We start from the raw sequence: 24,514 nt of genomic DNA, 5'->3' as shown, positions 1-24,514 counted from the left end.
AACAACTATCTTGTGCACAGCAGTACAAGCCAGCTCCAGGACACTACTAAAGCCACCCAACGAATTTTGATATGTGTGATTGCATCTACATTTTAGAGCTGAAAAAAACTGAGTGAAGCTAATCTGTGAAGGTACTAAATCTCTGAAAGACAAGCATACAAAAGGTACTAGTCTTAGTCCCTAGGACTCAGTATCTATAAGGAAATGGAAAGGACAATTTTATAATGATATCTCTCTCTTACAGCATTCCAGTTCTCTGAATTATCCTCAATATCATAAACATCCAACGAAACATGACAAATCAAAAATTGATACTTTCATCTATCAGAGCCACACTCAAAACATTAAAAAAAAAATGTTTCACAAAATGATCTCCAAGCTATTTCCTCATTTCCTAGAAGCTGCCAAAAACACCTGAAACTGCCCTGCCCCTAGATGCAATGTATGAGATGACAGCAGTACTTCTCCCAAAAATGCTTTACTTGAATCTAATCTAATCATGAGGAAACAGACAAATCCAATGTCCAGAGAGACATAATGAAAAACTAGTGACCAGTACTCTTCAACAATGGCACTGCCATAAAGACCATAAAAGGGATGGGAAACTGTACCAGATTAAAGGAGACTAAAAAGATGAAGGAATAAGAACTAAATGCAATGCATGATCCCTGGCTGGTCCTTCCAAAGATAGCAACAAATGTTATCAAGGACATAATTTGGATATATGGAGATTTGGATATGGGCTATATATTAGGCACTGGCAAACTTTTCTATTAAAGGCCAAATAACAAATGTTTTAAGCTTTGTGGGCCATACAACCTGCCTCAATTACTCAAATCTGCTTGTAGGGCAAGGCAGACATAGACAAGATGTTTCAATAAAACTTTATTTACAAAAACACCCAGTGGGCCAGATTTGGCTATAGCTTGCCTACTCATATGTTAGACAATGTTGTAACCTAGCTAAATTTTCTGATAGCGGTCGCTACATTGTGGTAAAATAAAAGAATAGTCTTAGTCTTAAGCAATACAAGCAAAGATAGGGTTGAAATGTCACCACATTTGTATTTAATTCTGAAATGGTTCCAAATGGTTCACAAAAGAGTGAAGGAGAGAGACAAAGGGACAGAAGGAAAGTGAATACAGCATAATGTTAAAAAATGGTGAATCTAAATAAAGTCAATGGATCTTTATCATGGAATTTCTGCAACATTTGTCAGGATTTAAATTTTCTACGATAAAAAGTTGAGGGAGGAGAATACCTTCAACTTTGTGAGATTATAAGTATGCTTCCCTGTGACGTGATATTCATCAAGTGGAATCACCTCCCCACCAGCTTTTCCTGCCCTCCTCACCAGGTTAAATGCAAACCAGGGTAGCAGACATGCTCACTCTCCATGATACCATCCCCATTTCTGACAACTGGAGTGACCAGGGGAGGAGAAGAAGAGGTCTACAGCTGGCTGCCCAGGTTCACCCTGCTGACCTCTGGTCCCAGCATTGCCGCAGGGTCCGTGATGGTAGACATCACCTCATCGATTAATTCCATTGGAATATCCCCCATAACTCGGGGTTTCTTGGCCTCTTCCAATACATGAGTGTCATTCATTTTCCTCTTTTCTCCTGTAACAATCAAAATAAAAGGGCAAGCAATGGATCATTTTATAAACACAAAGGAGATAACACATGTCAACTGATCCAACCAATTTTCTAATAACACTAATGGATGTGAAAGTCAACTCTCCGTTTACCCAGGGAAGGGGTGGCAGTGGAAGGTAGGAGGACATCACAATAACTGCCAACCATAAATTCACTGAGTATTTTCTATTCTCTATAATTTTTGAACTTGATATGTAAGTCATTAAGGCATGAATTTCTTCATATACAAATGCAAGCAGTGATTCTAGGTATCACTGGTTATTGATCTCTAATTTAGTCCCTTGGTGTTTAGAGAAAAGAGTCCATGAAACACCAAGCTGTCAACATTGTTTGAAACTTGTTTTATGGCCTAAAACATGACCAATTATTTATAAATGTGTAGTGCCTTCTTATAAAGAATGTGTATTTTCCAAATTTTAGAAGTAATAATCACTATACATCCATTAGATTAGGCTTGTTGATCATGCTTTCTGGGCTTTTATATTGTACTGATAGTTTCATCTGCTTGGACTACAAATTACTGAGATGTTTCTCCAAGTTTTCAGCTGTTGGTTTATTTATTGCTCCTTGTATTTCTGCTAATCCTCTCTTTCACATCCGTATATATGTATGTATGTGTGTATGTATGTTATGCGTATATGTCTATAAATATTAGAAATATACTAGTGAACTGTTTTATATTTTGCTGGTAAATCTAATTTTTTCATTATAAAATGACTCCCTTTATCTCTCACAATGTTTTTGTGCCTTACGATGATGCCTCACAAAGTGAGCATTGCCGTTCTCTACATGTCACATGCTGGGAAAGGCCAGGAGAAGAGAAGGAGAACTTTCTTCCACTTTCCTCATTAGATTATATGGTGGCTTTTTGTTTTTTTCTAGTTTGATTTGATATTCCTTTTTTTTTTCAGTCAAAAATGTATTTATTTTTACAATTGAGTTTTAAAAATTTTAGAATTTCCAATCTAATTGATTCTTCAAGTGTGAATCCCACTAGTAACGTTTCCAGACAGCAGTCTCATTCTCTTTAGTTAAAAAGGAGAAGAGCAATGTAAAGTAGCTTGTCCGTATGAGATGCTTCCAGAAGTATTACATGTTATACTTACTAAATGGACTTTGTTGAGTTCTTGCTTTAATAACTCTTTTATTTGTTGAAGGAGTGAAAATGTTTGCAGTCATTTGCTCAACAAACCTTCAAATTCCATGATTCCCCAAGAGCAATTCTGTGAACTATTTGTTCTGTAGCTGAGGTTTATACCTAATAAGCCCCAAACTTGACAGACTGCTAACAGTGTTATAACAAGAAAGCATCTGAGGGAGCATCCGAGATCCTGCTTCCTAGCAGGTCACCAGTTTGGCTCACATAAACTCTTAGAAGAAAAAAGCATCTGAGGCTACATCTGTGCTAAATATTTGCTACTTCATATAAAAACCCTCTTTTCCCTCTCTCTTGTGTCAAACACTTCTTTAATGTCAAATTTTGTCATGTCTAAGATTTGTCTGATGTCAAGCCTATGGACAGAAATGCAATCTTCAAAACATTCTGTAACTGTAAAATACTTTCAGAATTGAGATGTTTTTGCCCATGTGGCAGATTACATTCATGATCAAATTTTTTACCCTCCTAGGATCCACACTCTTTGCCATGTGACTCTGCAGTTCTTCCCACAAAAGAAGTACATTTCTTTACCCCTTGACTCTGAGTCTGACTATGAGATTTGCTTTAGATGACAAAAAGAGGCAGGCATGATGCTATATCAGTTATCAGCCAACGCTTCAAGATACTGTATTTCTGCTTGCTCTCTGGTGCTTCTGCTATCATCATAAAGACATATTCTGTTCCAAGAAAAGGAAAAGAAGCCCAATGATCCCAGGAGGAGAATGAGAAATATGAGGAACAGAGATACTTCACCTTAAGTGTTCTTGCCACATCCAGAACAGAGCCCCAACAGGGAGAACTCATGAGCAAGCCCAGCCAAGACTGAACGAGGCAGCTAAGATCAGCCACCAACCAGGCAACACACAGAATGAGTGAGCGATGAAAATAAATGATTATGGTTTCAAGACTCTGCATTTTGGGTTGGTTTGTTACATAGCAGTAACTAGCCAATATAGCTCAAAGTGATTTCCAGCCATTGATATCCTGGACATGCACAGTCTGTAATTGGTCTAAGTCTACCTCTGGCACTCCTCAAATTATAATAGAGCTTCTAGGGCAAATCACAGCTCTCTATTATGCCCCCTAAAAGCTTACCTGGGTTTGCCTCGAGCCCAGAAGAGCCTTTGCAGGAAGGACTGGTGCTTCCTCCATTTGGCTGCTCAAGGGAAGACGAGGTTGAATTGTATGAAATTGTCCCAGCCACAGGAGGTGGATTGATGACTGCCCCAATAAAGGGAAAAGAAAGTATTAGATGACTCCTTTCTTATGCAATAAAGAACCAAGTGCACATGAGACCATCCCATTGCTGCTCAACACCACAAAAAAAGTCAACTTTAAAATAAAAGAAATGGGGTCAATGTGAGCATTATAATAAATATAGTAATGAATTTAACCCACTGAATGGAATATCTGAGGCGATATTGATAAAAATCAATCAATCAATCAATCAATGGCGAGAAGGTAAAGCTCTTCCTTAAAGGAAAATGCCAACAACTTAAAGAAGGAATGATGGAAGTTAGAACATATAATAATTAATTCAGGGAAGAATCATCTGTCCAGCCTAAACCTGTGAGTATAATTTTAATGAAGGCAGGATAGTCTCAGAATATCTCCCCATAAAAGTACTTTTTGATTTACAAAAGGAAAAACGGTAACATTGCAGTGGAGAGACCTTATAAACAGCACCTTAACCAAGTGATCAAACTTAACAACAATAATAATGGGAGAGACCAATATTATGTGCCTCCTGATATGATGCAAAAATTGCTATAAACCACACAACTGAGGTAAGAGGCAAAAACGGAAAACAGCCTATGAATTAAATAATAATATTGCATCACTGTTAAAATTCCTTACTTTGATAACTATACTGTTAAGTAAGAGAATGTCCTTGTTCTGGGGAGATATCCACAGTAGTTGGTCATGATGTTTGCAACTTCCAAACAGTTTAGGAAAAAAACAGATCAATCAATCGATATAGAGGGAGGGAAGAAGGCAGGGAGATATGGTGGGAGGGAGGGAGGAAGGGAGGGAGGGAAGGGATAATAAAGCAAGTATGGCATAATGTTAACGATTGGTGAAACTGGGTAAAGGAAATGTAATACACAGGATTTCTTTGTCCTATTCTTATAACTCTTTTGTAAGTTCGAGAGTCTTTCCAAACAAAAACATTTTGTTTTAAGCCATTGTAGGGAATAAGATGTTGCTGTGCTAATGCGCTGCTGATCTGTAGCTGATGAGTTAATGACGGATATAGACTTTCTCAGTGACATTGGTCACATAGATGACATAGTATGGCCGTGCAGACAGATGCCCAGAGACAATGTTCATCCATGTTTCAACACAGCCACAGTTCAGTCACAGAGGACATTCCCAGCAGCCAAGCAAGTGACAGAATAAGAAAACCAAGCAACAGAGACAGGCTAACCTACAGCACTCCTAATTGAATGGCAATCGGTATGTGAAGAATCAGGATGTGCCAAAGTGCCAGGCTATGTGGTTTTTCCTTCCAGCAGACAGGCCTCCAGAATTTCAAAGTACAGGGAGTGATTCTACACAAAGAGCATCTTGCATAACTTCAGAGCCATCATTATGAATGTCATTTATCACAGATGCATGGACGTGCAGACATGCCAATTAAGTCGATGATTACCCTCTTCTTTCTCCCCAGAGAACACACTGCAATTACAGAACAGGAGAAGACAGCCTGCTTCTGACGGCTTCAGGTAATACTGAAGAGTACAATCAGCTTAACTGGGTCACAACCTTACCCACAGAAATAAACATGAAATTCCCAGAGGGTCAGAGACAACCTCCGTCTTCTCCATCCTGTGCGATGACAGGTAATGAGCTGGAAGTGGAAACGACTGGGAAGTATTTTAAGAAGGAGGAGGTCGGGAGTTTTCACACAGAAAGACATCCTCTCCAGAAAAGAACTAAGTTGACCCTGCTGAATAGCTTTGGTGTCCCCCTGACTGAAAGAGGAAACTATTCTTCACTCATTCTTTCTATAAGCATTTGCCTGCATAGCAGAGCCCCACAACACAATAGTTAGAGCTCTGGCTTATAATGTGTCATCGTAGTTAGGAATTACACAGACCTGGGTATACAACACAGTTCCATCATTTAATGAGATCTGATCTTGGGCAACTTGTTGCCCCTCTGTGAGCTTCTATTTCGCATCTATTTTAAGGGGATAATAAAAGCAACTTCCCAGGATTTGTGCTGAGGCTTAAAGATATGAAGCAAACTTCATGGGTAAGCACATAGTGGCACTATTCATTATTATTATGGCAAAATTGGGTCTCTGACCATCCAGAAGTCACACTCATAAGAGAGAGGCAATGTACAGGAAAAAATGGGGCTAGGATAGCATGAGGTGTTCTGTGACACAGCAGCTCTCAAATATTGCTGCATCTCAGAATCACCTGGGCAACTTTTAAAAGTCTCACCATCTAGGTCATACCCTAGGCAAATTACATCACACTCACTTGGGAAGGGATTGAAATCAGTATTATTTTAAGTCATTGTGGATGATGCTATTGAGCAACCAAGTTTGAGAACCAAGAACATAATATAGTAAAGGTTCTGTGACAGTCTGGAAGAAAGGAGTTCCAGTGCTTGCTAAAAAGCACAGAAGAATCAGGAGAGAGTTTGTGGGAGCAATGCTATTTGAAGGATAGCTGAGATCAACACAAAGGTAACGTGAACAGCACCGGGACGGAGAATCACACGGGGGATAAGCCTAGTCACCACAGAGAACTCGAGTAAACTCAAGGCTGGAGGGAGCATATTATATGCATAGATGGGCCCCAAAGCTCTGCAGATTTGGGACCAGACAAACAAGAAATTATATTCTATGACCTAAGGTTAAAAAAAAAAAAAAAACACGCAAAGATTTTTTGACATGTTTTTGGTAACAAGAATTCAAAAAAGAAGGGTTTGATCCAAACCAAAATACCTCATTCCCTAAGTCCCTTGCTTTGTAAGACTTTATTTATATTTACATCCAAACTTGGGCTCTAGAGGAAAGAAAACAAAATTTAATCACTTTCTCAAATGCATTATGCTGAGTCAAAGAAGCTAGACTCAAAAAACTATGCACTATATGATTCCATTCATATGACATTCTAGAAAAGGCAAAAAAAAAAATACTATAGGAAAAAAGAATCAGTGATTGCCAGGGCTGGGGGTAAGGCAATAAATGGGCTACACAGGGGTACAACAGAATTTTCTGGGGTGATGCAACTGTCCGCTATTTTTAAGGTAGTGGTCATTATACAACTGTATGTGTTTGTCAAAATTCACAAACCCATATACCAAAAAGGGTAACGTTCATTGCGTGTATTTTTTTTTTTTAAGCAAGAAGAAAATCACCTTTGCTGGAGGCGATACTGACAAGTCCCCATATTACACATTGAGCTACATCTACTAAAAACTGACATCCGAATTCTTCAATTTGTCTTTCCCCATGGCCACATATAAATGACTGCTTTGGTACCTCCTGCCAAACTTCTCTGAATCCTCCTAGTGTCAAAGACAGGAATTCAGATCATCTCTCTGGGATCGGTGTGACTCCAGAAGTCACATGTCTTCCGTCCTCACAAAATACCAAGTGATATCACTGTCTGACTCAAGGCAATAGCCAGGGCATCCCGGCCCCACTGGGAAGTTCTTCATGCCCTGAGACTCAAGACTGCTGTCCTCCACTCACCATCTATCATTATCCATGACAGTAACTTGATGCATAAAACAGACATGGATTCAGAAACCAGACTGAGACTTGATTCCTAGGCCTATCTGGCCCTGACTGAAACTATACGTGTCTCTAAAAACAGTCAGCATTTGACTACAGAGCTGAGCTGCGTGGTATTTTACACCTCCCATAAAACTGTAACATGCAGGCTAAGCAAACCCAATAGTAGGAGTAGTAGTGGTGGTTTTTTCTGTTTGATTTGCACCTGCTTTCCTCATTAAAAGAGGTGCAGACGCAAAATTTGCTGAAGTGTTTACTTTTTGCTGGTTCCAGTCTTCAATTTTTTGATGAAAAGCACAACTAAATGTAGAGTGAGCTACAAAGTTAACACTTCCTGGTTGTTCTCTTATTTATGCAAAAAGACATTTACCTGTTTGGATTCCTAGCTGGCTGGTTCTGGAAGAGGCTGTAAGAAAATCCTGATCCCAGATGGGAGAGTTTTGACTATAAACTTCTTCTTCTAACATGGACAGGAACCTAGACACAAGAGTAAAAGCAACAGTGAGATCAAAAACTAATATACTACCAGAAGGACAAAAGCCCTAACCATCTATGGCAATAATCTGAATCAGCATCTTACCTACAACTCAGAAATATGCTAGTAAATTATGACTCAAAGGATGATTTAGTTGGGCAGCCCTGGTGTATTCAAATACAGAAATGCATTTCTACAAATTTATTTTCTTCTGACTCTGCATAGATTGACACAACATAGAGCATTATATCAATGGAAATGCATTCCACTGAGTCCTTCTCCGTGAGTCTGAGAAAGATTTCAGCCCTCCAGGTAGCTATCATTATCATTATTATAACAAAAGTTGCTAACTTTTATCAAGTGCTTGCTATGTACCTGCACTGTTCTAAGACCTTATTGAATCCTCACATCAACCCAATGAGTTACATGTTTTATTTTTATTTATTACATACACATGTAGTTCTTACTCTACGACAGACATTGTTCTAAGTGATTGATGTATTTTAACTCTCTTGATCTTCATAACTTTACAGATGAAAAAACTTAAGGCATGGAGAGGTTAACTAACTGGTACAACGTCCCTCAACTAATAAACTCGGGGCCAAGTTTGAACCAGTGATTAATTAAGTTATACTTTTCTGTCATGTTGTAAACCAAATGCATCTCAAGTTTTGAGGGCCCATAGAAATTACCTGGAGACCTTGGCTGAAATACAGCTACCCAAACTCCGCTTAGGCTTACTGAATCAGTCTGTGAGAAAGGGCCTGGGTAACTAAATTTTGGTAAGTACCATAGACAGTTCTTATGTATGCCAAAATTAATGACCTATGGTTAAAATACCAACACAAATCTGCACTTCTGGTACTGCCATATCTTCCTGCAAACCTCTTTTTTAAGGCCCATTAATTCTAGTGGAGAAGCCCAGAATAATGGCTAAGATCTTTGGCTCTACAATCCACTTGCGAAGCTCACCACTTATTATTTGCATATTCTTGAAATGAGTTCTTAACTTTCCTCTTCCTCGGTTTCCTCTTTTAGAAAATGGAAATATCAACATTAATTTTTGCAGAATGGCAGTGAGGGATAAGCTACTGTGCATGCCTGACCCCTGGCAAGTGCTCCATTCATTCATTCAATAAATAGTGATTGAACGCTTACCACGTGCGTGCCAGACACTGTATTAGGTTCTGGCAGGACAGGGTGAACAGAGCAACAACCTGACCCTCATGAAGTTTACACTGCAATGATGCAATAAAGGTTAGCTATTATAAGTCCGCTATCCCTTCTCTGAAACTGTAAAATCCAAAAGCCCTTAAAAAAAAGATTTTCCATAGCCCATTTTGCAACAAAAATCTGACCTTAACATACATAAAACTATTATAGTCTTTATAATTATAAATGGAATTGATTTGGGGAATTGCCCCCACCCCTGCAGCTGTGGGATATGGTACAAGGTACATGTGTTATACTACCTTTATGAAATTTTTAAAATTTTGAATTGTGAAACATGTACCAAGGTTTTGGATAATTGTTCAAAGATCTGTATTATCATCATCATCACTGTTACTAAAAGTACCACTATTCTTCTCATTTTTCAATGTCTGCAAGATTTTACATGGCTTCAGGGGAGGGAGAGTTTGATTTCTTACAAGTGAAAACATGTGGGAAAAGGTCCTGAGGGTCTTCTGACTTGCTGCTCATCGAAGATTTAAGAACAAGGTACCATTTGAGTGAATACCTACCTGCACTCACCAGTGTAATTCATTTCATGGCTTATAGAAAACGCATCAGCCGCTTCTTCTTGCTCAGCAAGCCACCATTAAAGTATGTTTTAAAACACTTCAGTATATTTCTTAACAAACACAGAGAGATGGACAGCCATAAGAGGTAAAATCCTTACTGAGACCATACTCTGATCTTGCTAAGAGAGAAGGTTCTTGATGCATTTTACTAAGCAGACCCTGCCCTTCCTTTACACAGCCCTCAAGCTTTCCCCACCTGCCCTTTACCATGGAAGTATATTTCCTTTTCTCTTCTTCTTCTTTAATAATAATTATATAACCAGAACACTCTTCACAAAGCTCTGCTAGAGATTCACCAAAGAAAAATTCCATTAATAATTTAGGGAAATAATTATGTGTGTTACATATGTGTATACATATAGTTATTTCATTATAATAAAGAACAGTCTCACATAATGACATGAAAAAGTACTTGTTTTATATACACAGGATACAAAATTATATGTAGAATGAAAGAACACACTACATGGAGAAAAAATAGAAATATCTAAAAGCACCAAGGGTAGTTCAGAGTGGTAGGGCTATGGCTGGTGTTTTGCTTTTTAACCAAATTTTCATTGACATGTACATTTATCATTTTTAGAATGAAATGTGGATATTAAACCTTTTTAACAACCTTTTAAGTTGGTGGATGGAGGAAAAGGCACAAGTTAAAGCCAAGTGGAAGAAAGGGCAACATATGAAGAGGAGGCAGATAAGGACGTAAGCCCGGAAAATGCCTCTGAGAACCACAGAGACCTCACTGGGTGATGCAACTCATATTTTGCAACAGTGCCCAAGAGCACCTCAGGCTTCAATACTGGAGGTGCCAAAAAAAATGTATACATATTTTAAGAGATGTTATCTATGTGTTACTTTTCGAAGTTGAATTGAATTACAGTAGCAGCGTGTAGTATGATGTTTCTTCAAAAGATGGTGTTAATCAAATGAATGCGAGCATCACCTGCGACAGGCAAAACAGTCAAAGAAAATGGCAGAAGTACAGTTGTCGTTCCAGGAGCACAAGACCATTTTGAAGTGGTATTTGAAATTCGAGAACGTTGTGAAAGTACAACAATAATGGAGGCGTGAGTACTCCAACACGCCTAACGATTGCACGCATTCAGGATAAGTTTGAGACACATGGTACTGTGTGAAGAAACTAAAAAACAGTATGCGCAGCGATACAAATGGACACTTTGGTCAACGGTGCTCAAGCAGGAGTTCGCCGTAATCAGAACTGTCTCAACACTAATGGTAACCACTTTGAGCACCTCTTGTAATTGCAGAAGTCAAACGTGACTTGTACTCATCTTTTGTTATCAGTACGTATTGAGTATTAAAATTGTAATAGGTTTTTCCTTTATGAAAACGTGTATATATTTTTTTGGTCCCCTCTGTATATGTGATTCTGCTGCCAAACCTGTAGGTATCAATCCCTAACAGCCTCAAATGTTGTCCTAGACCATGAAAAGGGATTTAAAAGGAGAAGTGGGTGGTAGTTTTACCCTACCATTAGTAACAGAGAAGAAAAGAAAGCAGCATTGATTTTTTTTCAGCTCAATAGCATAAGCATGCCAGAACTCTGGGTTGAAGGAACAAAACACACTATAATTAGCAAATATCTGCAAGAAGCAAAATACATTTGCTGTGGGGGAAAAAATTGTTAATATGCAAAGTAATTAAAATTTCTCTTTAAGCACTATCAAATGGAAGGGGGATCCTCTTTGTCCCTTGGCTTAGAGACAGAATGACAACTATAATCTGAAAACATAAAATGCTGCTTATGTGACAAATGTAATAAAGAAATTAAGAAAATTGCTTTACTCTCAAAGGAAAGGAAGTGAGACCAGTTAGAAAGCAGCCATGAAATACATGAGCATGCCCAGAGTCCACAACACTTCAGGGGCAACATCCAAACTACAGGTAACTGCTTTTGAGTCTTTCTCCCTGGAGAAAGCCAAAATATTTGTGTCATGCCTCAGTTGCAGGTGTTGGTTTCCTTAAGAAAGCACAGAAAATCAGGATGTGAGGATTTATGTACGAAGATTATACATTCAGCGAAAGCACATCAGAAGTACCCATGAAAGGCTCTACCTAACGCTTAGGATTTGTGTTAAATCACAAAGGAATTTCCAGTTCATTTCTACCCGGAAACCATTTCTGTTGTTCTTTTGGACCTAACTTATTTTTAAAAATTAAAATGATCTTTCTGGAGACACAAATTAGGTAATCCGGTAATACTAACTTAATAATAAAAACCTAGTTTCTCAACTAAAACAGGGTTTCATCCATCTTTGGTCCAAGAATATAATACCTCCTCTCTTTTCTTCACTAGCAGTTCTCAATGGCATGGGGAAGGAAGGCTCTATCACACAAAGACAGCCTTTTCATATTATAAAACTTCTAACCTTCCCCATCAAGTGCTGCTCTAGGCAGAATGACACCTACAAAACAAACTGTCTCATGTCTTGCTGCCATTGCTCCATGACAACTCATCAACTGCACACTCAGCCCCCCTCACCAGCAGACAGACTCCTAGCTTAAATACATGGTTCTCAGACTGAAAAAAGCATTTCCAAGGTCAATGGTGCAACACTACAACTTCCTATTCCTTTGACACATGGCCTTCATTTGAGAAACATTTAAACATTTACATGTTGGAGCTCTGGCAGGTGCAAGACGCAAGGTGCGCAAGAGTATGTATGTTGTACAAGAAACTAAGCGTAGAGGTACAAAGAGCATTCTGAAGGAGGCCTCTCTCTTCCTGTCCAGCCCGGTTCTTGGGATCCAGTTTACAAACAGTGAGGGGGCAGGCCTACTGTAGCTGAGGCAGGAGCCATTCACCAGTCGTAGAAAGGGTTGGACATCTGGGATGGAAAAAACCAGCTACTTGAGTTCTCTTGCACCACTTCTGAGTAAATGGAAACTGCTCTGCACATTCCCCCCATCCCCCTCTAGCTTCCTGGCAGCTGAATACACAAAACAAAGCACCACTCCCATTCTATGAGACTCAATGACACCCAGGTGGGAGGAGGGAGGGCTACGGGAGCTGTAACTGCAGTCAACACAAATTCAAATAATAGATGGACTGTCCAGTACCCAAGAGGACTTGAAAAGATGGCTGAGAAGGAGAGTCCCTTCTTCCTCCTCCCTGGGATGTATCTTCTGTCATTCCTGATTTTGTTATTGATACAGGCTTTGGCATGAATTTACCAATCTCAAACCCCCACAGGAAACAAAGATCTGCAAGAGTACTACTCCCTTACTTTGGGAAATGGGTGAGGATTAGAGTTCGTTTCTCAAGTGGCAGTTTGTCTTTTTCCTGTCTTGCTTGTTCCAGGAGTTGTCGTCTCATAACGGTGAAGACGGAGCGAAGCAGTGTTCTCCCAAACACCTGCGTGGTTTCATACCGAGGCAGGCTATCACAGAACTGTGGCACGTTGCAGTAACACAGCCACCTGTGACGAGACGAGACAAGCACCATCAGTATCTCTGAACCCCCAGATCATGTGAAATATCCAACTGGGGCTGCTCTCACACCATTAACCACAGCAGAGGAAAGTAGGGCCGCAGTGACAAACAGTGGTATCACGCACAACCAGCTAGTGAAACTTGGCAATTAGATTAGCTCGCCCTTATACAACCACTTGGGTCCAGTTCTGTGAAAATTGTTCCTTCCATTCTGTAGTATCGTGCAATGAGTCCTGCAGTCAAGACAGCCCTGGGATCCAAACCCTGTTTTGCCACTTAACTGGTTGCATGACATTGGGGACTTAATTATGTTCTTAAGTCTCCGTTTCCTTACTTGTAAAATGGCGACAGCAACAATACCTACTTCATTGGGTTGTTATGAGCATTATACGAGATATATAGAAAGTGCGTAATGCAATTTGAATTTCTGGCAGATCAATGATAGTTTAAATAAAAGAAGAAATTAAAGGAAAAGCTAAGGAAGCCCCTTTTGTGAAAGAATCAGAATGCCACCATCTAGCACTAGACTTATGGTGGGGGGATCACTTCACAAATCATGTAAACATCTAACCATTATGCTGTACACCTGAAACTAAGATAAAATATGAATGTCAACTGTAATTGAAATATAACAATAAACTTTAAAAAAGAATTCTACCATCTAGTCCTCTGAGAAAAATTTAAGGTTTCTTTAAAATGCCTACACAGCACTCAACATACCCTTGAAGCTTTGGTGGGAAGATAAACATCTTCAAGACTTCAAAACGCAGTCAAAATGCAGGAAGTAATAGGGTCCACCATCTGTCGCTAAGGTACATTTTCAGTGACTCAGACTCAGAGTCGAATATGCATTCCGGCATTGCACTAAGCTGGAGGAGTGCCCAGAACCAAAGGGAAACCAAGGGCTTTCTTGAGATCTGACCACAGTTCTGGGGTACACTGGCTATGTAGGGCATACAGTTTGGAAAGCTCGTTCAGCCCACAGAAGCTATTTTCAAAATCGACCCTTTCTTCTTGGTCTTCCAGAGCTCCAAGGTCTCAAATTCCCAGCCACATAAATTTACAAGGGGGGAGGAGGGGGCGCGGCAGAGAGAGCAGCACCAAACCAGAGAAGGCTCAGAAGCGTCACTGCACAGATCCTTATTCCCAGGAAGCAGATCCAAACATCCTCTTCCCTGACAGGCCTGCTGTCTAAAAATTAAAACCTCTCTCCCTGTGTGTTTTCCTGATCTCCTTTAAAGTGGAGGGAAGGGCTCTCATGTGCCCAAGCAGCTATGGGAAACTCCCCAGGAACTTTTAACCCCTTAATAAAGAGTGAAGCAATATTAATGTACTCATGCTTATTGGCTTTTTTTGTTTTGTTTTGTTTTGTTTTAAGGAGGACGCAGCTCACAGTGGCCCATGTGGGAATCGAACTGGCAACCTTGGTGATACCAGTACCATCCTCTAACCAACAGGGCTTTTTTTTTTCCTTACTCGGTATTACTTCATATTTCCCGTGTGTGTGGTGGTGATGGCGTTTCATCTTTGGGAAAGAAAACTTTCATTGATGTTAGTCCATCTGCCTAGATTCAAAATTAACCTTAAAATCCTGCTATTGTTTCTATTCTTCTCTCAAATTCTCTGTCGTAATAATTTACACCCAAATCTCATTTTATGCCTACATTACCAAAATGGGCATCTTAGGTGTTATGCTGTATCTTGTCAGGTCAGAAACAATGCTCCTGGTGGCAGAAAAAGCTAGAAAATGCATTTATTTTGTAATTCACAGGGCACTTCATGTAGAAGAGCATCACCTTCGAAGACCAATATTTGAGGAATGTTAGTCTGTGGCCACTTAATGAAATTAAGAGACTATCTGGAGCTGAAGGGAGGCCAGCTCCCAAGTAACTAATTATGAAACTACAAGTGAAAGAGTTAAACAGTCACAAACCTCAATCATCAGAAATTCAGTTTCATACGATTTAAGACTCTCACAAGGCTATTTGTAAGATTTCATATTAAAACATGTCCAATCTTCTGCAATGGAAGATGTAAGGTTTTAATGAGTCAGACCAGTACTGTCCAATAAAGCTCTTTATGCTAATGGGACTGTGCTGGAACAGCAGCCACCAGCCACATTAACTACTGAGCATGTGAAATGTGGCGAGTACAACCAAGGAGCTTAATTTTTAATGTTATTTCATTTCAATTAAACATTGACTTTTAAATAGACACAGTGTGAAATACTTTTCCACTAAACGCAACTTTGTTTTAGTAGGACTCCATTTAGCTTCAACCATGTAAAATTTAGTGAATGGATGAAGATGATGTGCTGTAAGTGTAATTAATATACACACTGGATTGGGAAGACTTAGTACAAAAATAAAATAAAATAAAAATAAAACATTAATAATTTTTCATAGGTTACACACAAGAATGATAATATTTTTGTATACTGGGTAAAACTAAACATTAAAATGAATGTCCTAGGTCTATTTACATTTTAATACATGGCTACTAGAAAATTTTAAATTACATATCTGGCTCACATTATGTATCTATTCGGCTGTGCTGATTTTGAGTCTAAAGAATATTTCCATCTGTGGATGGGTCACAGATGACTGAGACTCTACTTAAGACTCATGTTAGTTCTGCTATAGCAATGGTAAGTTATAAATATTATCATAAAAATCATAAAATGTTATCTGAAAGTGCTTAATAGGTCATTTAATCTTCCCAGGATAGAGAAAGGCAGCATACATTGTTATTATCTAGTAAATTTTTTCAAAAAATAAGTTTCTTTTCATTTCCTCGAGAATTTTTTATAGACCTCAGTTTATTCTTAGTTTTGTTTTTATTTCCAAATTAATCTTATTTTATAAATCTGTAAAGTGCATGGTTTGATAATACAGAGGCTGAATCAAAATGTGGTTTTTTGGTACCGTTTGAATAAATGACACAAGGTCATTGCATGTAGTGAAATGGAAAGAAGAAAATGTGAATTTGTGTGCCTTGTCTCTGCACACACATTCCTTCAGAAACTTAACTGTAGAAAAAGATTTTATCTAAATGACTGGTTTCAGGTCTGCTAAAAAGAAGTGAAAGGCTAGTTCTTTCATTTTTGCATGCCTAATAGAGATGGCATGTGTATGCAATTTACTGATTGTTCAAATAACTCTCTCAGATTTCTTATAGTATTATGATTTGCAACCACCTTGCTTTTTTTCAAACATGAATAGAATTGGAGAGCTTGACGTCAGAAGACCATGTCATCCTACTTACTTGCTGGAAAGTCCTAAGATTTTCAGGAATTAAGTGACCTCATCTAAACTAACGGTTAGTTACTACAGAGTCCAGATTAGAAGCTATGTCTCCTATCCCCTAGTCCACTGTTCTTTCCATGCTTCCTGTTACTGTCCTAGACTCACATGCCTAATTATGAATTCTCAATAAGCATGGTGGCTGGCTATATTTCATCGAACAATGATTACATAAAACTGTTTCACCAAAATCAACTCATTTATATCTAACTTGCCCTGTATTTTGAAACATCTCCCCAATAAACGGTGACATTACCTTTCAAGGGTTCTTCACAACTCAGAATCTAATAAGATTAATTATTTGCCACTATTCTTCAGCAAATTCTGTTGGTCGGATGTGTTTTAAGAGGTCATATTCCTCTGACACTTTATTATCAGGTTCTTCATGGATTTATATTAGTGCACTATCATGAAATTCAGGGAATTTCAAAATATTTGTCCAGTTTCTTTTCTAAAACTAGTGATTTCCAGGGGATGTATATATATATATAATGTATATTTAACACATACTTATATTAATTATTAAGTATGTTAACATTAATGTGTCATTTTCAATATATAAAATATATTTTTCCTTTATTCAGAGCACAGTGTAAGTTATTTAAGCAGTTCTACTGTTCAATCTGCATTTAATTTCTTATTGGATAAAGCTTCAAAGGTTAGCTCTGTAATGAACATAATCATTTTACTAAGTCCAGTCTTTTCCACAGAGAATCCTATTTCACCCCATTTTTATGCTGATGTGTGCTCCAGAAGTTTTCGGCCCCTTTGTTCTAATCGCTACAACTGCTGTAAATTATATGCTGAACCAGCATTACGGGTCCTGAGGCTCACTTACACATCAAGATAAAGTCTAGTGGTGCCTGCAGCCTGTAATATTACCCATTTTTGAGGAGATTAATATCAGTGAGACACCATGTTGCCGTGGTATGTGGTTTTTAAATCCAAATGGTCATGACAGTGAGGTTTTACTCTGAAACAATTACTGTTTCTCATAATTTTCACAGGTTGTTTCTACTTCCCTTTCTTCATCAACATGGTGTGATGGTGGGGAAGCAGGGGCGGTGCTGTCTACCTTCATTTCCTTATTTATTATTAACAGAGACTCTTGGTCTACATTCCACCCAGAAATCAGCAGGTTTCAGAACTCATCAAGGCATATTCATTTCAGTCTCTCAGCAGGTTTCTCTCACCATTGTGCAACTGCACTCTTTTCTACCGTCAGCTGTTGACTCAAGATGCTTGGCTGGAAAGGACTCTGATGCTGTCTGTCTACTCCTCATTATCTTAGTTTCTAAACAGATATTCCAATAATTACACGTTCATTCAACTGTCCCTGCTCTAGCTTAAGCATCCCATGTTGGCAGTGACTGAGTTTTAGAGAAGAACGTGTGTGGGAGGGAAATGATGACTAGCACCTTCCCGGCACCTGCTCTGTGCGCCAGACACGACGCACAAACCACCTCAAGGAACACCCACAACACGCCTGAGGCTTGGACAGAGAAAGAAACTGAAGGTCACGGAGGTGAAGTGATGGTCTAAAGAACACAGAACTAGGGAGGGATGGAGCCACAATTCAAACCCATCGCTCATTCCAAAGCTCGATTTCTATTTTCACTACTCCTTAAGTATTTATATGTAGGTTCAACCCATTTCTTGGTAAATGCCGAGTACTACATAGTACTTCTATTCTGCTTTCTAAAATACAGTAATATCTCCTATGCAACTTCACATTTAATTCTCCTTCTTGATGAAATTTTTTCCTCTGTTAAGAGTGGCAAATACTTTCAGGGGTTTGGCTTTGTCAATCGTTCACAGATGGGGTTAAAAGATACTTATTTTTGAGAGATTTATTATCTCAACTATTACTATAAACAACAGTTATCATATAGGAACTATTGTTAATGTAAAAGTCTGAAATGAAGTTGTAAAAAGGAGATACCATTTAAAAAACTGATATTGAAGAAATCTGTAACTCCCTTAAAAGTCAATAATTAAGAGAAAATACTTTAAAACGCATATACTGTAAAAGGGGGAGGTGAAGAAACGGGGGTATTCCTCATGAAATCAGGACAGTGATCAGAGAGGAAAGCTTATCTTAACCTATACACACTTCTACATGTCCTGTTATTATAGAAAATAACCTGTATACAAGTGGTCTTTACAGGCTCTCAAAATACACTGCCTACTTTAAATCAGAAATATGTGTGTGTACACACACACACACACACACACACACACACTTATAATACCCCCTGAAGCAAGCTTAATGTGCCTACAAAACATATGGGTAAAGTATTAAAGATAAATAGAATGGATAGTCCTAGTCACTTTCTCACTTAAATGAAAATAAATGTAGGTCATTCTAGTTTGTATGGGTGATGTTTAAGATTTTTAAAGTCAATTTTATTATTCTGCAGTTCATAAGCAATAAATATAAATTCCCACTTTGGAAAAAAACATATGTGCAACCCAAGAATATTTGCAGTTTGATGTCCACCAACAGGGAAACGGTTAGGTAAATTATGATACATCAACTCAACAGACTGTGATGTAACCAGTAAAATGTTTGATATGATGTTAAGTGGGGGGGGGGACAAAAAAGAATGCAAATTCTGTTATTTTCTTTCATTCTAACTAATGTAAAATATTCACTTAAAGGGGTGAAGACTAGAAGACAATATGTATAATGATATTAGTTCCATCATGGTGCTGGGAAACTAGGGTGATCTTCCTTTTTTAAAAAAATGTTTTAACACTATTATATTTGTGGTTATTGTTTTCTTTTTTTTTTAATGAGGTCTTTATATGATAATTACAGAATCATGGTGTAGTTATGTAGATCAGTCATGCTCAACAGAAATACAATGGAAGCTACATATGTAATTTAAAATTTTCCAGTCATCACATTAAAAAAAGTAAAAACAGGTAAAATTACTATATTTTACTGAATCTAATATGTCCAAAATATTATCATTTTAACATGTAATCAACATAAAAAACTATTAATGAAATATTTTACGTTCTTTTCTTTTGTACAATCTTAGAAACCTGAATTAATACTAGCCACATTTCAAGTACTCAACAGTCACATGTGGCTAGGAATTATCATATTGGATAGTACAGGTCTCCCTCGCTCCTCAAAACATCGTATTAGTGAAAAGTACTAATATTAACATGAAGGAGTCTGGAGAGTTAAATTATAGAGACGTTCTCTCTGAATTGACAGAGTTGCCATGATAACTGGGCAATCCTCTGCTTACAGAGACAAGTAGCAACTTTATGCTTGCAACGAGCTCTATGGGACCAAAGGGAAGAACTGTTCACATGATTACCTTGTGTAGTTCTCTTTGTACCCAGAAATATCCTCACTGGGAGAGCGCAGTCTTCGCTGAGATGGAGCTTCCAGATGCCAATAGTTGATGCGGTTTAGGAACATTTTTGCCAACTCAACGATTGTTTGCCTTTCTTTAGATGGCAGGTGACTAAATTTGTACTGTACAAAGTTATTCACACCCTTAAAAGAAGGGAAGGTAGTTTAGTCACGTAGCTATGCAATCACACTCATTCTGAATACCCACACAGTTGGCACCATTAGTGGCTTATTAGCAAAAGAACAGCCATTTCTCTAGTCACAAAAATCTCTTCCTTTTCCCTGTTAGAAAATAGGAATGCCCAGAGGGAATCATGCCTTGGATCATGGTGGATGAAAAGTGACAAAACAGAGAGGGCTGTGAGTTGGGAGTCTAAACCTGCTCCAATTCTGAAGCTTTAAAGAGAAAATCAAAATCACAGACTGAAAAGGTCAAAACCTCTTAAATAATAAAGTATGACTATTTTCCAAAATAACGATTGCTGTACTTTCTACACAGTAGCTCATATATAATGAGGTTCTTAAATAAATATTATGTTTTTACATTAGCAAATTGTAATCAGAAAGCTACTAACATGGCTTCTGCTGAACTTACACTCCATTAGAATTTAAACTCTTTACTATCACTCTCAGTTTCAGCAAGCTCACCAAAAAAAGAAAAAGTTCTTATTCCAAATTATGAGCTTTTGAAAGAATCTGTGAATTTAATCTTTCTGCATAACTCTCCCATCTAATCTAATTTCCAGTAAATGAACAATGAATTCTTATTTAGTAGGGTTTAGAGACAAAATAAAATTTCTTCTACTGAACACAAATAAAACTTCACTTATTTGCAAGGACTCTGAGATCATGTCTTCTGTAATCATTCTCATCAAGAAACTCAGTCAAGAGTACCTGAGATTTATGCAGCCCCACAATGATAAGCTAAAAAGGGATGTTGATGAGATACTGACAACATTTAACAGAAAAAGTCTATACATGTCAACAGATTCCCCAGTAAGTCGGCTTCTCTCCAGGAATCATAATGGAGCAAGAAGTCAATTTTCAGATTCAAAATCTCATTTCTTTTTTGTGTTTTTGCTGGACTTACAACGTTTTTCACACTGCTACTGAATTCCCTCACCTCAATAGGCTTTTTCAAACAGTGCCAAACAAAAGGACAAAGACTTAATTTTAAAACATCAACACCAAGAAAAGCACATTTCATGCCTTCATACGAACTACATGTTCTACTTATTTTTTTTTCTCAAATACACAATGAATTCTGAGTATACAGCAACCCTAAAAGACATAAACTAGATCATTTATTAAATTAAGTATTCATTTCTGAACTAAAAGGTCCAAGACAATTTCTACAGACTTGGTAAGGAGGATGGAAGAAAGATGTTTAGAGACGTAAAAGGAAGTTTAGAAGGTTTGTTCAGCCTTAAAGCAAGAGAAAAAGGGCTTCTCTTTTTTCTTTTTACCTGTTCAATACTAGGTTTTTCAAAAGGGGGTTTCTTCTCCAAAGAGCCTTCAACCACAGGTTTTCCTCTTTGCAAAATAGACTTTCTCAAGAGCTGCAAAAAAATCATTTTTTAAAAAATAATCAATATCTTTCTCTCTCTCTCTCTCTCTCTCTCTCTCTCACTCACACACACACATACACACACACACAGACACACAGACACACAGCCTTTTGAAAGGAGGTCACCATATTCTATTTATCTCAACTACATGTAAATAAATCTTTAAATCAATAAGGACTGACTGCCAGGGTGCCTACCAGGTAACCCAAGTTTGCCCTCAGCCCATAACCAGAGCTGTGAGGAACTAGACAACTTTCACGTTTTGGGCTGCCTAGCGCACCCAGCAGTGACCACCAGACACCTATCCTACTCACTTTCCCCTCTCCCTGCTCTGTTTCTGGCTTTCCACTGACCCAGAGGCCTGGGATCCACTGTGCACACTTTGCACGTGCCCATGTAGACCAGTGCAGGTGTGCTGACCCTCTAGAGAATGTTATTCAACCCCCTGAAAGGCAAGAGTTTCATTGTACACAAATGAGGTGGGGGAGTGGGGTGGGCGGGGTGCCATCTGTAAGTAGCTGCGTGTCATATGCACAATCTAGGGCCCTGGCTCTTTGGGAAGGAATTTTGCAGGGCTCTCAATTGGCAACTTTCGCTGTTGCGGTCTTTTTCATTTCCTCTCCATCCACAGAATGCAGGCCAAGTGTCTGGCATCTCAATACCCACAAAACAAAACCCTGCTCTTAATCCCTGCCACTGGGATTTGAAAGAGCAAATATCAGAGAGCAAATATCAGAGAAAAAAAGAGAACACAGAGCCATTAATCAGGACCTAATAAATTTAATATTGAAATTCTTTACCATCAATCTTTGCTTGAATCTTCTGTAACCTTTATATGTGGGCCAGCTGACATAGGAGCCTGTTACTTTTTTCCCTCCTTTCTCCACTGACTACCTTTTCAATAGAAACAGAACATGGCAACCATTCTCCCAGGAGTTAATGGAGATAGATGACCCCCCAAGGTTGAAGATAACCCTGTGTCCCCATTGCATGTGTCTTGCAAGGGCCTCGGTTCCCTCTAGGGGTGTCATGTAAATTATCAGCACGGGACATTTGTTGATCCTGTCGATGTATTATGCCCATCTTCACAAAAAGAAGTAAATCACTGTATGTGATCCTAAGGATAAAGATTAATCATAAAATATAAATACAAATAATTCTGGTAGCCAACTTTTTTCACCCAGTTAAAATAAGACCATTTGGGAACTTGGCCCATTGGAGGTTTCAATTTGGAGATAAACTGATGGATTAGGGAGATGTGGGATCTCAGATCCTTCATCTACAAAAAGATGGAGCTGGGATAAGTAAGCATACAAAAAAAGTTAGTAATAGCATCAAGTATTTGCTTCCTTACTTTTGACAGGTACTCTTCGTAGTTCTTTACATGTATCATCTCATTTAATGCGCATAACAACCTTTTGAGGTAGGTGCTATTATTGTCAGTATTTTACAGATAAGGAACCGGGAAATAACTTGCCCCAGGTCACATTTAGTAAGTGATAAAGCTGGATTCAAACCCAAATAGTTGGACACCAGAGACACATTTACAGGCAGTAGGATACAGGGAGCTTTTAGAAAGCAGCGTTTCACTGAGTGTATTTTTAACATCTAAGCCTGAAGTATTTTAAATGCTACTAAAATGTATATTTCATTTTAATTCAATTATTGAGACATAGGAGACACAGGAACTGAACTGCTTTTTAAAAACTAAGGAATGGATGATTTAGAACTGATTTGCCCAAAGAATGGTTTTGGAGGGAGGGAAGAGGGACAGTGCTGAATATTTTGGATTCCCCCCACCAGCAAATTTATTTGCAATGTTAAAGATAAGGGAGATAAAAAAAGAGAGAGACAAAATGTACTTCAGAGCAGAGCAGTGCTTTCTGGCCTATATGGAGGCTAACAGGATGGAAACCTTGACACCACCTTCCCTTCCAACAGGGTGGAGGGGGACTGCCAGGGAGCTTAGTTCCAAGACAAATAATAGCTACAGTCATGCAGATGTTGTTTTTCTTCAACTAAGATCTTTTTCCAAAGAAGCCCTAAAAAGTATGAACCTGCCAGGGTTCAATCTGGATGACTCAGGCCTCACAACCATGTCAACAAGTTGTCACCTGGAGTAGCCCAGTGTCTGTTAATGGCTGTGTGGAATTCAGTTGTTCATCTTCTCTTCTCTTCTCTTCTCTTCTCTTCTCTTCTCTTCTCTTCTCTCTCTCTCTCTCTCACTGTGTGTGTATGTATGTGTGTGTGTGTCTTCTTCACTCTCTTAGTTCCAAGTTTCTGCCTTCCATTAACCATGTTAGAGTTACTATCACATGACCCCCAAAGTTTAAAAATATACTTCTCCCTCCCACTCCTATCATACCCTATTTACCCCCCAAAACCCCCAATAATACAATTTTTTAAGTTAATAAAAAGGGAGAAGGGGAAATTATGTACCACATAAATTCTAAAAAAAAAAAAAAAAAAGCTATAGGAATCGGGCACAAAATTTGCACCCAGATTCCTAGCAGCCAAAGCGAAAGAGGGAACACAATGGAAAATTTCTCTATCCTTGTCATATAAAAGGAAGCACAGCGCTCATTAGAAGAGGCAAACTTTTCCTAGCTGTAAGCTGAGGAGTGTTTTGCTTTTTGTTTTTGTTTTTAAAGATCCGTATAAGGGTTACACACTATAACATAATTAACAGTGCCCTCAATAGCAGGATGCTTTTTTTTTTCATTATTCCTTCTGTCAGCCTACTTTGTGAATCTATTTTTGGAAACCTGAAGTTCTTCTATGGGTTCCTACCACTAAGTTTCCCCCTCACACCTGTCTGTCATCACTCCCATCAGAAGCTTGGGGATACGTACATCCATGGAATGGGAGGTGACATGACCCAAATGGAGCTAAGGTAGAGCTAGTTATGGGGACTGGCAGCAATAATCAGTGACTGGTGTCAATGAGACACAGGGAACAGTGGTTAAGA

The 24,514-nt window shown here is 38.5% G+C and overlaps 1 protein-coding gene across 1 annotated transcript in view; it reads right to left on the bottom strand.

The window, feature by feature from the left end:
- KAT2B (lysine acetyltransferase 2B) overlaps positions 1–24,514 on the bottom strand; it is a 92,281-nt gene that overhangs the window by 23,603 nt on the left and 44,164 nt on the right. Inside the window, exons 4-9 of the mRNA XM_081071513.1 lie at positions 21,445–21,537; positions 19,941–20,122; positions 13,099–13,290; positions 7,944–8,050; positions 3,913–4,038; positions 1,486–1,622 (exon numbers count right to left, since the gene is read on the bottom strand). Of these exons, the coding sequence (XP_080927639.1) occupies positions 1,486–1,622; positions 3,913–4,038; positions 7,944–8,050; positions 13,099–13,290; positions 19,941–20,122; positions 21,445–21,537 (837 nt within the window). The remainder of the gene's footprint in view (positions 1–1,485; positions 1,623–3,912; positions 4,039–7,943; positions 8,051–13,098; positions 13,291–19,940; positions 20,123–21,444; positions 21,538–24,514) is intronic.

This window comes from Rhinolophus hipposideros (genome assembly GCF_964194185.1).
Source record: "Rhinolophus hipposideros genome assembly, chromosome: 14".
NCBI lineage: Eukaryota > Metazoa > Chordata > Mammalia > Chiroptera > Rhinolophidae > Rhinolophus > Rhinolophus hipposideros.
Note: the sequence above shows the minus strand (reverse complement) of the source record. Positions and strands in the feature narration are given on the sequence as shown.